General features: G+C 48.9%; 1 protein-coding gene across 2 annotated transcripts; it reads right to left on the bottom strand.

The window, feature by feature from the left end:
• Window positions 1-1,571: 1,571 nt before the first annotated feature.
• Window positions 1,572-14,228, bottom strand: LOC106030174 (lipase member M-like). 2 transcript variants are annotated; one of them, XM_013171802.3, is made up of 10 exons: window positions 13,931-14,228; window positions 6,631-6,741; window positions 6,177-6,294; window positions 5,481-5,679; window positions 5,239-5,348; window positions 4,216-4,352; window positions 3,519-3,665; window positions 2,691-2,762; window positions 2,195-2,260; window positions 1,572-2,020 (listed from the first exon to the last, which is right to left on the bottom strand). In XM_013171802.3, the coding sequence occupies exons 2-10, from the start codon at window positions 6,730-6,732 to the stop codon at window positions 1,787-1,789; spliced, it is 1,185 nt and encodes a 394-aa protein (XP_013027256.2). In that variant the 5' UTR covers window positions 6,733-6,741; window positions 13,931-14,228; the 3' UTR covers window positions 1,572-1,786. The 2 variants fall into 2 exon arrangements, with proteins under 2 accessions (XP_013027256.2, XP_047924961.1); XM_048069004.2 differs by lacking the exon at window positions 13,931-14,228 and adding an exon at window positions 9,071-9,541.
• Window positions 14,229-16,166: the final 1,938 nt, after the last annotated feature.

The following is a 16,166-nucleotide window of genomic DNA, read 5'->3' as shown; positions in this document are numbered from 1 at the left end:
AAGTCCTGCCATCTCAGTACTATGGGGCTGCCAGCCAGAGAGGAGAATGACAACTACCCTGGTCCCACAGCAAACCCTGGGGCAGAAACAGTGCCCAGCAAGAGCAAGGTTGTATAAAATATCTGGGGAATCTATCACGCACAGGTTCTTCCTCTGTGAAAATAATTTCTCTTTTCAATCCCTGCTTTCTGTTCACAGTGCTCCTCCCACACAGCTTTAGCTTAGATAGACTTCATGGCCGAGTATCACACAGCACAGGAGGTTAGGATGGATAAATAGATACATAGATCTATAGAATGGATGGATGGATGGATGGATGGATGGATGGATGGATGGATGGATGGAGAGAGAGAGAGAGGGAGAGAGGAGGAGGGAGAGAGAAAGAGGGAGACAGATTTCCAACATACATGTTAAGAAAATAATGATGTTCTTGGACAACACTCCATGCCATGTTAAATTCAGCCTCCTAGAAAACACAGCTGTGTTTTTGCCATTTTTGCCAGGAGGTGATGTGGGACACTGTTCTGGGTGAGCTATCTCCCAGAAAAGACTTAGCCAAACGCCGAGGCCCAGATGTTGCCCTTTCCCAACCTCTTGGGCTTGTGGTGCCTATCTACCTCTCTGGTTTTCTTCCACTTCCTTCCAGGAAAAACATTCCTCTCCTTTAATCAGTGCTAACTCACGTCAGTCTGTCCAGAGCCACAGACAAGGTCACTTGTCACCCTTCTTTCACATAAGTCGATACTCCAAAGTACATGCTCAATTTCTGGAGTAAAATTTCAGCCCAAAATGTCTTTTCATCAAACCGCGTATAATGGCAATGCATTACAAATGGCAAGGGACTGTTGATTTTGTGGCTGAAGACACTCCCCATTGGCAAGAGGAGGGATGTTTATCAGTGTTGTGTGCTCCTCAAGTTCTCCAGATCATTGTGGGGACAATGCAGCCAAGGGAGAAGATGTGTTGACAGGAAGTCTGGGGCCAGCCAGATCCCAGTATGTCCCCAGAAGGTCAATGTCTTGAGCCAGGAAAAGGGAAAATAAAAAAAGCAGCTAGGGTCTTCTGCACACCTCAGTCCAGCAGTGGGATACAAACACAGAATCACAGAATCACAGAATCGTCTAGGTTGGAAGAGACCTCCAAGATCACCTAGCCCAACCTCTGACCTAACACTGACAAGTCCTCCACTAAACCATATCACTAAGTGCTACATCTAAACGTCTTTTAAAGACCTCCAGGGATGGTGACTCAACCACTTCCCTGGGCAGCCTATTCCAATGCCTAACAACCCTTTCAGTAAAGAAGTTCCTCCTAAAATCCAACCTAAACCTCCCCTGGTGCAACTTTAGCCCATTCCCCCTCGTCCTGTCACCAGGCATGTGGGAGAATTGACCAACCCCCACCTTGCTACAGCCTCCTTTAAGGTACCTGTAAAGCTTTCTCTTCTCCAGGCTGAACAATCCTAGCTCCCTCAGCCGCTCCTCGTAAGACTTGTGCTCCAGACCCTTCACCAGCTTCGTTGCCCTTCTCTGGACAAAGCCTGGCAATGCCCACCAGGCAAAGAGTTGGAGTTAGGCTATGATATGGGAGTTTATTTTAGTCTCTAGTCACAGAAAACAGGCAGAAATTAGACAATTATATTTAGCCCATTAAATCTGTGTGGAATAGGGTGATAGGAGACATTTTTAAGAAGGGAAGAAGAGAGTGGCAGACTTCACACAAAACTCATGCCCCTGAGCTTGTGGGAACAAATGGGTTCTCCATCCCAGGGCAGCATGTAGAACATTCATGGATTTTTCTCCATCAGAGCAACAATCTGCCTGTACATGCGCTGTGGTGCATCCCGGCCCCAGTGGTGGTCAAAGTGGTTCCAGTCAGGAAAATGCTCATGATGAATGATGTTGGTGATGCGGGGGAGCAAGCGCTGGGTCTCTGCAGGTGGATTCACCCAGTCCTCACCACCACTCCACAGGGCGGTTGGCACTGTCATGTCTTCTATCCTGTACAAGGGTGGGGTGGTCTGGGGGGAAACACTCCAGTTATTCACAGCTCTGACCCTAATAATGCTATTAGATGGGGTGTGCTGTCCCTGGCATCTTGGTGTACTCTGGACACACCAGCCACTGGAGGATGCAACCCTCATCCCAGTCAGCCAGCCTCATGCTCTCCTCCTCCTCCTGCAAGTGCCACTGACCTGGTTGTACTTCTCCTGATTCTTTTCCCTGTAGTCAAACTGCTTGAAGTCCCCAGTTTTGGCAGTCTGAAAGGCAAGAGCTAAGAGTCAACTCCATGCAGGTAACAGGTGCCCTGGATCAGCCCCACCAGAAGGAAAGGACAGCTGTAGGGGCCAGGTGAGGTTGCCCAGCACAGCTCTGGTGTCCAGGTTTGCACTTGCTAGTGCTCACCCCACATATTGAAGCAAAGAGAACATCCAAAAAACACCTCCACAGGGTGCTTACCCAGGACTGGAGCAGGTATCTGGGTGGCCCTGCCTTGGCCAGCCTGAAGCAGCAGCTAGCATCTGTGACTTTTGGGACACTTCAGTGTAGTAATTTCAAAATATATTTTATTGGCTTTGTCCAACTCTACCGCCTTATCTGTCTCCAGGGTGAATGAAGGGTCATTGTAAAATATCATATTCAAAGATTAAAAATCATAGGTTGTAGTCATCATAAAGTCAGAGTCCCTACCTGTCCCCAGTGGAGAAGAGTTTTTACTGATGTATAGTCTGGAAAATGAGCTAGGTATACATCCAGTCGGCTCTGCAGGAGAAAGAAAGTTTTTTCTAAGTGATTTGAGAATGATGAAAATCTGTCTAGGCCAAAAAAAAAAATCATTCTGTTTTATAACTGCAATGTAATTTTTTATATGCAAAAGCAGCTATATTCTATTCAGAGCTAAGAGTAGCTTTTAAAGGTATATCATTTAACCATCTCTTTAAAATGGAAATGCAACTGGTACAATTTTTTTTTCTTCAAACTTGTTACACGGTCACAAGTCAGCAGAAAATAAGGCAGGAGTTACCTTACCTTTGCAGACAAGTCCACAAGTGATTGTTACCCACAGCAGCATTTCTTAGGTTTAACATCCCAACCCAGGGAATGCCGCTGAAATACCCCCAAATACCCACTGCCTTGACCAGTGATTTTTGCACCTTCATTTTTGGGAGTTTTATACTTATTCCTTATTCTTGTATTGCTAACTATGCAGATCACGCATTCAAACATAGGTTCATCTTACATCAGGAGAGACATTTTGATTGGTGAGTAATTAATACTACCCTCCCATGCCATCATCTCTCCACTTTCCCATGCAGAGCATATTTACCCAACAGCATCCAGGTAAAACACTTGTACCCAGAGCAGGCTGGGGAAGAAGTACCTACCAGCACTCTCCAGGCATGAAGAAGCCTTATTTTTTGTAGCTCATTAGGTATTTCCACGCGTCTAGGAAAAGCTCATGGAAATTGGAAATTACAAGTGTGGGTCACTGTGACCTGGAAGAGCTAATATACCTACCATGTTCAAGTTCTTCTTATTGTATCCACCAATAAGGAAGATCTCATTTTCACAAACTTCAGCTGTTAGCAGGTTGCCGCATGTCTTGGCAAGTATGGCTCTTTCCTCCCTTCCCACCAGGGTCAGTTGTTTTGTTCCAAATATTGTCTGCAAGAGCACAAGGAAACAGGTCACTGTGTGTCCTGTACCCCTCTTCACAGGAACTGCCTGTCCCCAGCCAGCACTGACAAGTAACTCCTGAATACGGTTGACCCACAGTCACACCTGGGTCTCAGAGCGGCATAAATACATCACTGTCCTTTCCACCCCCTGCTGTTGTCCCCATCGTCTTGGTGTACCGCTTCAGATGTACCAACTTCAAAAGCTCAGCCTAGCTGCGGTCTGCCTGGGATAGCCAGACTCATGTAACTGGTCTGTCACCTCTGTTTAAAAACAGTAATGATGGACGGGTAATGATGTTTTAGAGTGAAATGTGGCCGTCCTAAACTGGAAAGAAAGGGACATCCCTGCTGTCTGGGATCTTCTCTCTCATCTCTCCACACACCTCTTCAAGATCTGGTGCAGGCATGGGCTCAGTGCACAATGGCTGGAGAGCCACTGCAACACAGAGAATGTGACTTGACTTGCTGAAAGTTCTTGAATTTCATTAATTCATTGGGAGTAGACAGGGTAATAACACAACAAAATATTTGCATACCTTCAGCACTATGTCTGGTAAAAATGCTATCTTTAACACAGGACCTTTAGCATGATGAAAGGTGTAAAGAGGAGCCAAGGCAAAGAACACTTTGATTTTCTGAGCCAGCTGTGGCATGCTTGAAAATGCTATGAAACCTGAAAAACAGCAAGCGTTCACAATAACCCCAACAGCAACAACACTGATGCAGCATATGTCCCAATGCCCAGTCTGACTGAGGAAATCTCTGATGTGTGACTGAATGTATTTTTTTTTTCTAGAAAATAAGCTTACAGAAGGAGGTGGTGGCTCCTTGGTTTGACTAGAAGCTCAGAGCTGGGCTGGGTTGGGAAAGATCTCTTCCTCTGGAAAAGTGAACTTCTGCTGTGAGGGAAGGGAAAGGGGAGCATATCTGAAGCAAGGGTAAGGCATAAAATGTAAAAAGTTCTTTGCTGGTTGTAGCTTGCCGTTAGTGTTTCTCCTTCACTAAGAGGTTTGGGTAAGTTCACCTTGGCTCTCCTGAGCTGTGGCTGAAGTTAAACCTCTTGAATCATAGAATCATAAAATCGCAGAATGGTTTAGGTTGGAAACGGCTTTACAGCTCATCTGGTTCCAGCCCCCTGCCATGCACAGGGACACCTCCCACCTGCCCTGGCTGCCCAAAGCCCCATCCAGCCTGGTCTTGAGCATTTCCAGGGTTGGGCCATTCACAGCTTCTCTGGGCAGCCTGTGTCAGTGCCTCACCACCCTCAGAGTAAATAATTTCTTCCTAATGTCTAATCTAAACCTACCCTCTTTTAGTTTAAAGTTTTAGTTTAGTTTTGAAGGCATGGGGGGACCTGAGGGGTGGCAGAACCCTGGAGATCCCCACCAGCCAGAGCCTGGTGTGAACATGCAGTGGCAGAAAAGACCCAATCTGCCTGATCTAAAGCTCCTCCCGAGGGCAGCAATGAACCCAGCACAGATCCAAAGGTTGCCTTCAACCTGGGTGTGCCATGGGCCAACACAGCTCCCACGCGTAGCTGGCTCCTCCTCACCACTCACCCAGAGAGTTGCCCTGAGCGTGGCCAATGTAGTACAGCTTCTCCTGCGCGGTGTGCTGCAGAATGAAGGACACCATGGCTGGCACATCGTACATGGCCATCTCGTGGAAACTGGGAAGCAAGGGGAGAAGCTGGAGTGGATGCCTATTTACCATCCACCGGCTGTCCGCAGCCTCCCATGGATGTAGGGTGGGTGGTGCTGGCAGCCCCACATCCTGGCCGTGTCCTTGTGGTCCTCCTCACCTGAAGTCCCAAAACTCCTCCTGGTTGACAGAGAGGTTCAGGTGCCGCTGAGACCAGCTGTTCCCCCGGCAGTTTCCAATCCACACGTCATAACCTGCGTCTGCCAGGATGAAGCCCAGGCTGCTGTTGGGGAGATTGTCCACCCAGTCGCCACCATCTAAACTGAACCCGTGCACTATCAGCACAGGTGGCCTGGATCCTGAAGGAGAAGAAACTGGTTACTTCACACAAGAAAACCCAAATGGAAAGGAAAAGTCCTTACACACCTCAGTGAGCATTATTTTCTGCAAGCTGTGTATTAAATATTCCCTTCCCCCATAATTTGCTGGTGATTTTTCACTCTGAAACATTTTGCAATCCCTGTCCCTGAGCTGTAAGGAAACCTTGACCCAGGGCCATGGGTTTGCTCCAGGGAAGGAGCCACCAGGGCCCTCCTTCTGCTAGTGGTGGGGTCATTGGGCCATGTTGTCCCATCCAGGGCAGCTCTGCCACAAGCAAAACATGTGTCCCTTCTGTCACCAGGGACAGCTCACGGCTGCTTCCTCCCCACCAGCACTCACCAAAAACTTCTCTTTGCTCTTGGCTGCCAAAACCATCTCTAAAGGTGTGGGTGCTTCCACTGACTTCCTCTTGGACACTGCCCTGCCTCTGAGCAGGGTCATAACTCCACTCCACACTTGGTGAAACTGAGCCCACCTGAGTCCCCAGCATCTCCTTTGCCGTGGGGAATTCGGTTCACACTGAGGAAATAGCCATCGTCAGTCAGCACATCATACTCCTCACTGGGGTACCCCTGGAAACGGATCTTCTGGCTCTGCAGGGACAGAAGGCCGATGGGAAAGGTGACCTGCTGGTGTCCATCAGGTCATCCAGACATGCTGCATCTGCCCTGAGCCTGACCCAGAGCCACCATGCTGTCTGGTGTCACCTTCACATGCACATGCAAGACCTGGAGGCCCGTCTACACCAGAGGAAGGCCAGAGTGGCCGATTTCAGGCTGAGAGCATGAAGTGAGTGACACCAATAGAAAAATAGGGAAAACTTGGTTCCTGTGCCCTCCCCACCACTGTCCCCTGGGTGCTGACAGCGGGCAAGGAATGGGGAGAGGCTGGCAGGTTCCTTGGGGAGGACTCTGCCCTGCAGCACTTACGATGTTCATGAACTGCTCGGGGTTGTTGCGGCTCACTCCTCCATGCGGGGCGGCGGCACACAGCCCCTGGGCCAGGCCCAGGGCCATCAGCAGCAACCACATCTCGCCACTCTGGGGGATAACAGGGCTGGTGTGAGCACGCCAGGAGCTGGAGGCACTAACCCACACCGTCCTGTGGTGTCTTACTATGTCAATGTTGCTTCTTGGCACATCCTAATGCTTCCCACCCCACCCTGCAGTCAGAAGCGCCTCCCCCCCCCACCCCCCCCGCAACTCTTGCTGACCCTAGCTCCTCTGTTCTGTCCCTGCCTTATATCATAGAATCATTTAGGTTGGAAAAGACCTCTAAGGTCATCTAGCCCAACCTTTAACCTATCACTGCCAAGTCCACCGTTAAACCATGTAACTAAGCACCACAGCCACACATTTTTGAAGACCTTCAGGGATGGGACCTCAACCACTTCCACAGGCAGCCTGATCCGATGCCTCACAACCTTTTTAGTGGAAAAAAAAAAAAAAAGCAACCACCATTGTTGATAGCTCATCTCCAGGTGCTCCTACAGCAGCCCAAAGGAATTCAGGACAGGAATGAAGGAAGGATGGGAGGGAGAGGAGAATGGAGGGATGGATTACAGTGGCCTTATTCTCACCTGACCCATGCGTACATTGACTCAGGAGAGACATTGCAGGCCATGCCTGAGGGCATCAGAGACAACTCATATTACTGAAATAACCACCTCGACAAGCAGCGTGGATTACAAGGGACTGAGAAGCTTGGCCTGCATAGGAATTAGCAGATGGCAGACACGTCCTCCCTAAGCCAGTCATAACAATGTGCTTCCCAGCATTATTGTCCTGTCGCAAAACTCACTGTGAGTTCTCATACCAATTGCACTTTCGTGCTGCACGTGCCACATAGGAAACAGCTGAGGTGGGCAGCATTGATCGTATTCCAGTATTTTGTGGGGTATATACATAAAAATAAAATGTGACCCAGTTCAGTAGTGAGTGAGAAGGAGTGCCTATCCCTTGTCCGGTAAGTTTGATGTACTGCGACATCCCTTGACATATCTTTAAACAATGATGTTCTGTCTGTTGTCATTGACATTGAGATGGCAAAAACTGCCAAAGACCAACAAAGCTGCTTCAGAAATGCTGTGCTGAGATAACCTGCTTGTCAGAAGTAGTCCCTTTCTGGTACAGAAGAGCTGTGAGCACAGTACTGCTTTTGGCCAACTGGTTTGAGTTTGGCCAGAAAAGAGGTAGATGATGTAAAGAGGAGCAAAAGGAGCAGACAGCCACTAGGGAGTTTCAGACTGGACACAAGGAAGTGGGAGGTGGGGGCTGCCCCGAGACACAGGGCAGCAGAGGAGGAAGGTTCTACACCTTGGTTTTCAAGGCTGGGCTGGACAAACCACAGGTCTATGGTTTCCGTGGCTCGTGGCCAGCTAACAACCTGAACATTTTGTGGTGAGGATTTCCTCCACCTACCACCCCCTTGCCCAGCTCCTGAGCAGTGGGCTCTGGCAGCAGGAAGATGCACTAAGATTTCCCATGTTATCTTGGAAGACACCACCATAACAGAAGGCTCTGCTGCCCAATGTCATCCAGGTATTATGGTGGCACAACTCAATAGCTCAGACCTGGAACAGGCTCTGCCACAAAGCCCACACATGTCAGTGAGGTCACTGGCACTCAGCCGTTTATCGAGGCAACTTGTCCTGGTACCTCAAGAGAGCAAAGCCTCTGTGGCAAAGGAGGAAAGGGATTAGTCACATACCTATGGCATTCAGCAAGCATTAATAGGGTAAGATGACATACAGACCAAACAAAACGACAGTCTCCACCTCCTGCACCCAAGCCTTGGGAGTGCACAAGTTATCCAAGTTGCATCCATGACCCTGGAAAATTCCCTAGCTACCCAGCACAGTCCAGAGCCAGCCTGCAGCAGAGCATCCCCTGCTCCTGCCCCAGAAGAAGAGTCCTAGCAAGAGGACTTCATCTCATTTGGAGCTTCCACATCACATGATAGCACCCCCAGGCTCAGACCCTGGGTGTTATGAATCCATCAACTCATCTGTGGGTCCTGCCAGCATTTGCCCCCTACCACCAAGCCAAAGTACCTACCAGAGCACGACAACACACTTGACAAGAGCCCAACAATCTGACCGTGAGTCCATGAGGACTTGCATTGCTCCTAAGCTCACTGGGAATCAACAAAGCTCATGCTCACAAAACCCAAAGACTTCAGATGCAGAATTGCAAAGCAGACTCTACCAAGGAAACTTTAACTGTTATGATCACCAAAAAGCCATGTGTGTCTCTAGAAGCAGAAATGAACAGCCAGAGCTATAAACAAAGCCTTATGACTCAGTCAGGAACATTTCTTCCAGCAATAGACTGGCCTAGAAGGAGAGTAGATGTTACAGATCAACCTGACCTTCTGCTCCAGGCCCGTCTGTGCAGTCAGGAGGGACAGCGGCACCAAGACAACTGGTCGTCTTGGCTTATAAAGAGGAACAGAGAGGCTGGGACTTGTCCATCAAGCACCTGAAAGGCCAATCTTGTTCCAAATACACCACCCTCTCTTCCTCTCCAGCCCTGTGAGTCAGACACAAGTGTCCTAAACCTCAGGGAGCAGTAGCAAAGCACCACATCTTGAAGGCAGATAACGAGCTGTTGGGTAACAATCACATCATCAGGAACACCCAGGCCTTGTGGCACCCTGCAATTGGGAATTGCATTTTTGGCATACCTCCTCATGGATATTCCAGCCACCTCATCTGTAATCCAAAGGGCAATGAATGTGCTCTGGGGTTGGAAGAGGTCACCAGCTGCTCATACTTGGCTTTCCTGTTGCAGGCACTCACTAGCAATGCGTGTCAGCTCTGCATGCCCTCAGCAGGCACAGGAACAACCACATTACCTAGAGAAGGTGACGCAACCATGCCTGGGTTAAAAGGGAAGAGACAGAGGCTCACCCAGGAAAGGAGGAATACCAGCTTCACACAGCACTGACAGTCTGACTTTTACTGGCATGGAAATCCAGATTGCAAAGCAAATCTCATGGGGGCTGGCACAACCATCAGCCTTCTGTGATAGCTCTGCATTCACAGGCCCCTACAACCACACATCTTCCAATCTTACCACCACTCCTCCTGCCAGGGGAGCAATGGTGGCAGGACAGAAACTCCGGGGTCTACAGCCCAGCCTCCCACTCGCAGCAGGACTGTCACCAGAAGCCATGGCCCTGGCTGAGGCGGACCTGTGTGACTGCAGAGCAGCATCCAGGCAAAAAACAGGTGGAGGAAAACAAGCATAACCAGACTGGCACAAGGGATAGTCATCCCTGAGCCAGCAATTAGCGCATTAACGGTTCCTGGTCTACACTGCGTTTTTTTCATGCAGTGCTCACTAAGATTGCAGCACTGGGGTCCCACCTTGGGGCATTTCTTCCATCTTTCTCATAGTTGATATATTGGACATCTTCCACTTTCCAATAGCTGGGGAATGCGGGACAGTCAGCATGGGAGCTCCAGAAGTTCATGGCCCAGATCCTCCCTTCCTTCCTTCATCCAATAGATCCGCAAGAGCTTGCTGTGAGGTTGGGACCCCCTCTTCTGCACAGACCTCCTTGAGACCTTTCCCTGGTGCAGAAGCAGCTGCCCAGCATGAACATTTCTACTCTTTGAGCTGGGACCAGGGTTGCATTCTGCTTTGTCCACCAGCCTCTGCAGCTTTATTTCTGAATCAAAGATGGAGAGATCACCATGGGTCTTCTTCTGGGAACTGCTTTGGCCAAGGCTGGTAGACAACCCACCCATTTGGCATGGCAAAATCCAGTCACTGTCAGATTTGGATTTTCATTTCATTTTATGTGAAGTCTAATAAGAGCTAAAAATAGTCACTGTGACGTTTGAAAGCCTTCCCTCTGTGCCACAACCTTGCTCATACCCTACCTAGGTATTTACTGCCAGCCACTGCCAACCACTGCTGGAGACATGTCTACCCTGGACATGCTGATGTGCCCTGGTTTTTGAACTGTTTTTTGTTGTGTCTTTAATGGCAGCAAAGACATTAAGTGAAAAGGGTTCCTCCTGCCTGCAGCTTGTGCAAGTTCTGGGAACCACCAGCCTGACTGGGGACTCCAACTTGGTCTGAACAAGCAACATCTGTGTTTGGCCAATGTTATGCCTCCTCAGAACAACCAGAAGGTCAGGTCCTTTACAGTGAGCTTCAAGTCTAGAGCTTGTGTTGCAATGTCTCAGCTGGGTTAGAAGAAAGCTCAGACCAGGACTAAATTTGAACCTGCTAATTTCACAGCACGGCCATTTGATACCCAAGTCAGGCTGCATTATTTCCAGAGCCAAACCTGCCTGACCAGAGAAGGTCCCTTTCATGTTCTGCTCTGCTCACCACAAAGAGACAAGCATGTTTTATGTACTGGCTCAGAGATACACAGTCCTGGGCTTTTGAAGGATTTGATTTGTCCCAGTTACCCTGCAACCGCTCTTTTCCCATTTCATTCTTCCTGTCCTACACAAGCTTTTCTCTGAGTTCTGACTCATGAGTGTTAAAGGGCAAAATTTGTATCAGGAGGTTATTCAAGGTCATTGCTTTGGAAAGCAAACTGGACTTCTGTGGCCAGCCAAGAAGTGATAGATCTATTGCAAACCACTGCCTGCAAGTTTGCCTGAGCAGCTTGCTCTTCCCCACAGCTAGGAGCCCTGATGCACCCCACGTGAGAGCCAAGGAGCTGCCAAGAACAGAGATTTTAGAGGAAGGACATGGCAGGGGACTGTCCTGGCAATCCGCAAGGCTGAGCCTGTCCTGGGGAGCACAGCCCCAGAAAGACCATAACAGCTTCCCCCTCTTCACAGGGTGTAAAGCAAGTCTTAGAAGTGGTAGGAAAAAGCTTTTGTGCACAGGGCAGGTGCTGAGGTGCAGAGCCAGGAGGGCAGAGACCATTGAACTATGTTGTCATCAGTGGGTCCTCCTCAACACGGGAGTGCTGGAAGGGCTTGGTCAGGAAACAGGTATTTCACCGAAGGCTGGTGAGAGATCTCCAAGTCACTAATAGCTGGTTGGGTAGCAAAGATATGGGAGAAACCTTGAAATACAAGAATAGACACCACAACCTGTCCTGGCTGAAGATGTAGCTGTATCACACACACAATGGCAGCTTGGTTTTCACTGGAGTTTCCACCTCACGGAAGCTTATTTCTTCTGAAACTGGGTGCCAGCACAACCCTCCTCATCCTCCCTGGGAAACTGAGCAACCCTTTCCCGTAGAGCAGGAGGATCTCCGCCTTAATGATTGATATGTTTGTTCAATGCTATCCGAACAGCTAGTTTTGCTCTTGCTCCAGCTTGCTCTGAGGATATGACTGCAGACCACAGAGATCTCCTCTCCGAGTTTTCCATGGGCCAAGCTGATCCACAGATCCGGAAGGACATTGTCACCTTCGTTGAAGGAGTTCAAGTAGTGACTATCTAGCACAGAGGAAGATAGAACAGGGCACAAAGTGCTCCTAACTTTTTTGGGGTGGTATCACCAGTGATAACACTTTTTCTTAGTGTATTTTTCTCTGTCAGCATGAAATGCCTCTGTTTTGGATATACCTATGTTTATTGAGGTTTTCACCAACGGGATTATTTTTTGTTTGTTTTCCTAAATTGAAACACACATGCAAGAGCAGGATGTGGGACTTTGTAAGAGATTTGTTTAATGACAGGTCCTTTTCCCCACACCCAGCTGAGGTCCTGGAGGAAGAGGGATGATTTGGTAACTCAGTGGGAAGCTAAAACCGCTCACATGGCATTTTATTGAGCACAAATGTCAGGACTCAGATCCAGGGCTGACAGCACAATCCAAGCAATCCAAAGGGCAGCATTCATTTACCTGCAAACTCTTCTACAGTGGCTTGTGCAAACCAGAGTATGTTGTGGAAAACAGAGTATCTGCAATGCTTTTGGTGGATATAGCATGTAGTAGAGGAGCTGTAGTGTTTTGAAGAACATAGAGAGGATAGAGTGCAAAAATAGTTGGGGTTTGTGTATTTTTTTTTTATTTTGTCTTGTTGTTCTTTTTTGTTTGTTTTGTTGTTTTGTTTTGTTTTTGAGTCACCTGGGGTACTGAAGAAAATGCAATGAAACCCAAAGAAGTCTAAGAAGTATAAAATATTTGCAGGAACTTAAGCACCTACAAACACATACAAGAAAAGAGTGAAAACCATGCTGAGAAGTGCCATGGAATTAAGTAGGTATTTCATTATGAACTTGATGATCCAAGGCTCCTTTTATGCAATATGATGTTACCGTGCACTGACAGCCTTAACCACAGGTATCCAAGAAAAACATAAATACAAGTAAAAGGTTAAGAAGTGGCAGGGAAAGCCACTGGCATGCAATTGCTAGAGCAGAAGACACGCAAGATATTACTGGTTGTCAAGAAGGGGAAACTTTCGTAACAGCTTCCCATTTGGGGCAAGCTGCTTATGTATGGAGCAGACATTCTAATGACTTCTAATGGCCCTACAGTGTTACATGAATGGTATTTCCTGTCTCAACACTCCTGAAGTGTTGTCCCAAGAAAGGCCAACATAAGTCATCTCTTGTTCAGTGACCTGCAGAGTAAGATCAACGGTTGGTGAAAGGTCTAGCAATGCAGCAGATGTCAGGGAAAAGAAATCTTGTAAGTGTAATTAAGCAGTAGAACAGGTGCCCAGAGTGTTGGTGGGACATCCGTCTGTGGAGATGCTCTGAACTAGGCAGGACAAAGTACTGAACAGCCTGGTCTGGCTGGAAAATTGCCCTGCTTTGAGACTAGGTAGAGACCAGAGACCTCCTAGGGTCTGTCCAACTTAACCCACGTCTTGTATCAGCAAAGAGCAGCAGGAGAAATGTCGCACCTCATGATTGACACACACACAGTCAGACCACAGAAGACTGTTGGTGAGGAAGCCTCCTGAGCAGAGGCTTTGGTGGGACTAACCCCACAGGGTCAGGAGCTTTGCAAGGTGAGGACAGTACTGGGCAGGCAGGACTGCTCTGCTGAGCCACCCAGCTCCATGAAGCAGAGTCCTGCAGCAGCTCCCTACATGAAGCAAGGCATGTATCTGAGCACCAGAACTCCCCAAGCTCCTGCTCAGCAGAAATGTCTGGCTGTCCTCTAGACTTACCATTCCCCATCCAGGCATCATTCGGAGGGACAGAACCAGGGATGCTGCTTTATGTCTGGGCAGCCTGATGAAGTGAAGCAAAGGAGGGAAGGGCTTTGAGGTCAAAGTGAATGCATTACCTGTGAACTTCTTGGGTGTCATATCTGCCTCTTCTCCTGAGCTCTTCTGCAGCTACAAGGCCTCATGTAGTGCCCCAATTGTGCCCATGAAGTTTGAAGTACTTGGTGCTGAGATAACATAAAGTTTTGTCTCCTCCTTACTCCATAAATTGCAGGCATGACTCCCTTCAAACATATAACATGAGTAACGCTGGGTGTGTCTGCATGTGGCTCTGCAAACCCTCCGACGTCCAGTGGTATTTTAGGTAGTTCAAAAGACCTCACCACTCCCCCAAACCCACAGGGCAGCTACATCTGCCCAGTAGCTACATTCAGGTGTCCGTGTCTACTGAGACCCAATTTCGACATCACTGAAGGCATCATTCCAGAATCTCATGTCCTCTGTGCATGGACCATGCTTCATTATGGATGCTGAAGCTTTTCAAGAGCTCATCACAGCACACAGAGACCCAGCAGTAATGCAGAGACCTCTGGGCATGCTTGCCTCCAGCACTGCTCCTATATCACAGCCTTCCTACAGCTAGAGCAGGTGACACTGGCTGCACTTCAGCACAAAACCAAACCTTCAGATGTCTCCAGAAGTCTCCTGCACAGGGCAGGGAGGTCCCTTTCACCAACCCACTGGTCCAGCAAGGGACCATCACAACCTGTCTATCCCAGTAAGATGCTGTAGCACCAGGTCCACAGGCCGCTTCCTTATTTTGTTCCAGGAACAAGAGTGGCATCCAAGAAAGAGGAGGTCACATTAGCTTGACATTTACGATGGATCAGCAGTTAAGCGTTCAAGCGAGATGCTGGCGAGGAACAACCAGTAGCTTTCACCTGCAGGAACCAGCTGCCCTTGGCAGCTTGGCCATTGAGAAGGGCCTCTGGGAACCCTGGAAACTTCAGGCCCCAGAAAGCTGCCACAGTCCCTGGTCTCTGGGCAGCTCAGACCATGGCCATGGTACAGCCAAGACCGTGATGAGACCACCCTCTTGTGATGCCCATGGATCTCTCCCCCTGCCTCCAGAGCCCTTCACAGCCCTCCCTTGCTCCCTGGGGACCCCGAGGCTTTTGGCACATGACCGACAAGCAGTTCATCTTTTCAAGCCAGCCATCCATGGCTTGCTCTTCCAGGAGACTGTGAGCCCTGTAGCAAAATTGTGTTTGGAGTCCCTTTATCTAGGGTTCATTAACACTGCTGGTCGTGGGTGTGCCACCCAACAGATTGTGAGAAGGCAGCTGTGGATGGCACTTCATGCTGTTTTCTGCTGGAAAAATAAATAAATAAATAAATAAATAAATAAATAAATAAATAAAACACTCGTCCCTGGTGCATACGGGTTGGGTTTGGACCACTGGGAATTGTTCTGAGATGCAGGGCTGTGGCTGGGGTGTGAAGAACTACACCTGAGGACCATCAGCAGGAGCACAGCTCCCTCCCAGGCAGATGTCAGAAGCAATGAGAAGAGAAGAGCCCCAGCCTAGGAATTACCTTGCCTGCTACATACCAATGGGCTAAAAACAGCTTTTGCATTTGGTTGCTGTTCAAAGACCAAAGCACTCGGTCAAACCCAGCTCCCAGCCTTGTCCCAGCACAGAGCCATCTCCCCAGCACTTCCAGCGTTGGAGACAACCTCCACCAGCAGATGTGATGTGACAGCCTTCCCCACCACCATGGCTCAAGGGTCCGATACTAATCCAGTCATGCTATGGACAGGCTTGGTGGCTCCCAGGCGTGGATGAGGCTTCCCCTGGCCTTGCTGCTCCCCTGAAGAGAGAGGACACATGTTTTGTACAAGCAGGGGCAACCCTGCTGTGGCCCTGCAATGTGTTGCTTGCGGGACTGTGGTCCCCACAGATCTCAGGAACAGGACTGACCCTTTTGTTCTCCAGCAGCCTGTGTCCAGAAACCCTTTCTCCTCGAGCTGCCCCTCACATAAAGACAGACCTGTGTTTTATAGTGAAGCCAAGCTATAAAAGGATGCAGAGTGTGAACATCAGTGGAGAATAAGACTAGCTTTTGGCTCAGAGGATGGTGAGCAGACAACCAGCATGTGCATGGCCATTAATCAACAAAACCAAAGCCAAAGTCAAGGTGTGCTTTCCCTCACCAAGAAAGTGCTGAAAAATATGGAGGGATCTGAGGACACTCAGGGAGTTGCTCCACCACTCCACAGCCCAGCATCAGTCAGACCTCGAAGTTAATGCCATGCTTCTGCCCAGCTGCCATCCTGCAATGCTTTACAAAATA

This window comes from Anser cygnoides, chromosome 7, assembly GCF_040182565.1.
Source record: "Anser cygnoides isolate HZ-2024a breed goose chromosome 7, Taihu_goose_T2T_genome, whole genome shotgun sequence".
Lineage (NCBI taxonomy): Eukaryota > Metazoa > Chordata > Aves > Anseriformes > Anatidae > Anser > Anser cygnoides.
The sequence above is the reverse complement of the archived record's forward strand: the minus strand, read 5'-3'. Positions and strand labels throughout refer to the sequence as shown.

What these genes read in the sequence shown, in the direction of transcription:
- LOC106030174 (XM_013171802.3), bottom strand. Translation starts at nt 6,732, where the DNA reads ATGTGGTTGCTGCTGATGGCCCTGGGCCTGGCCCAGGGGCTGTGTGCC. An exon ending in AGGAGATGCTGGGGACTCAG is followed by an intron (nt 5,680 to 6,176) that starts GTGGGCTCAGTT and finishes CTTCTCCTTCAG; the next exon opens with GATCCAGGCCACCTGTGCTG. An exon ending in TACCAGACATAGTGCTGAAG is followed by an intron (nt 3,666 to 4,215) that starts GTATGCAAATAT and finishes GTGCTCTTGCAG; the next exon opens with ACAATATTTGGAACAAAACA.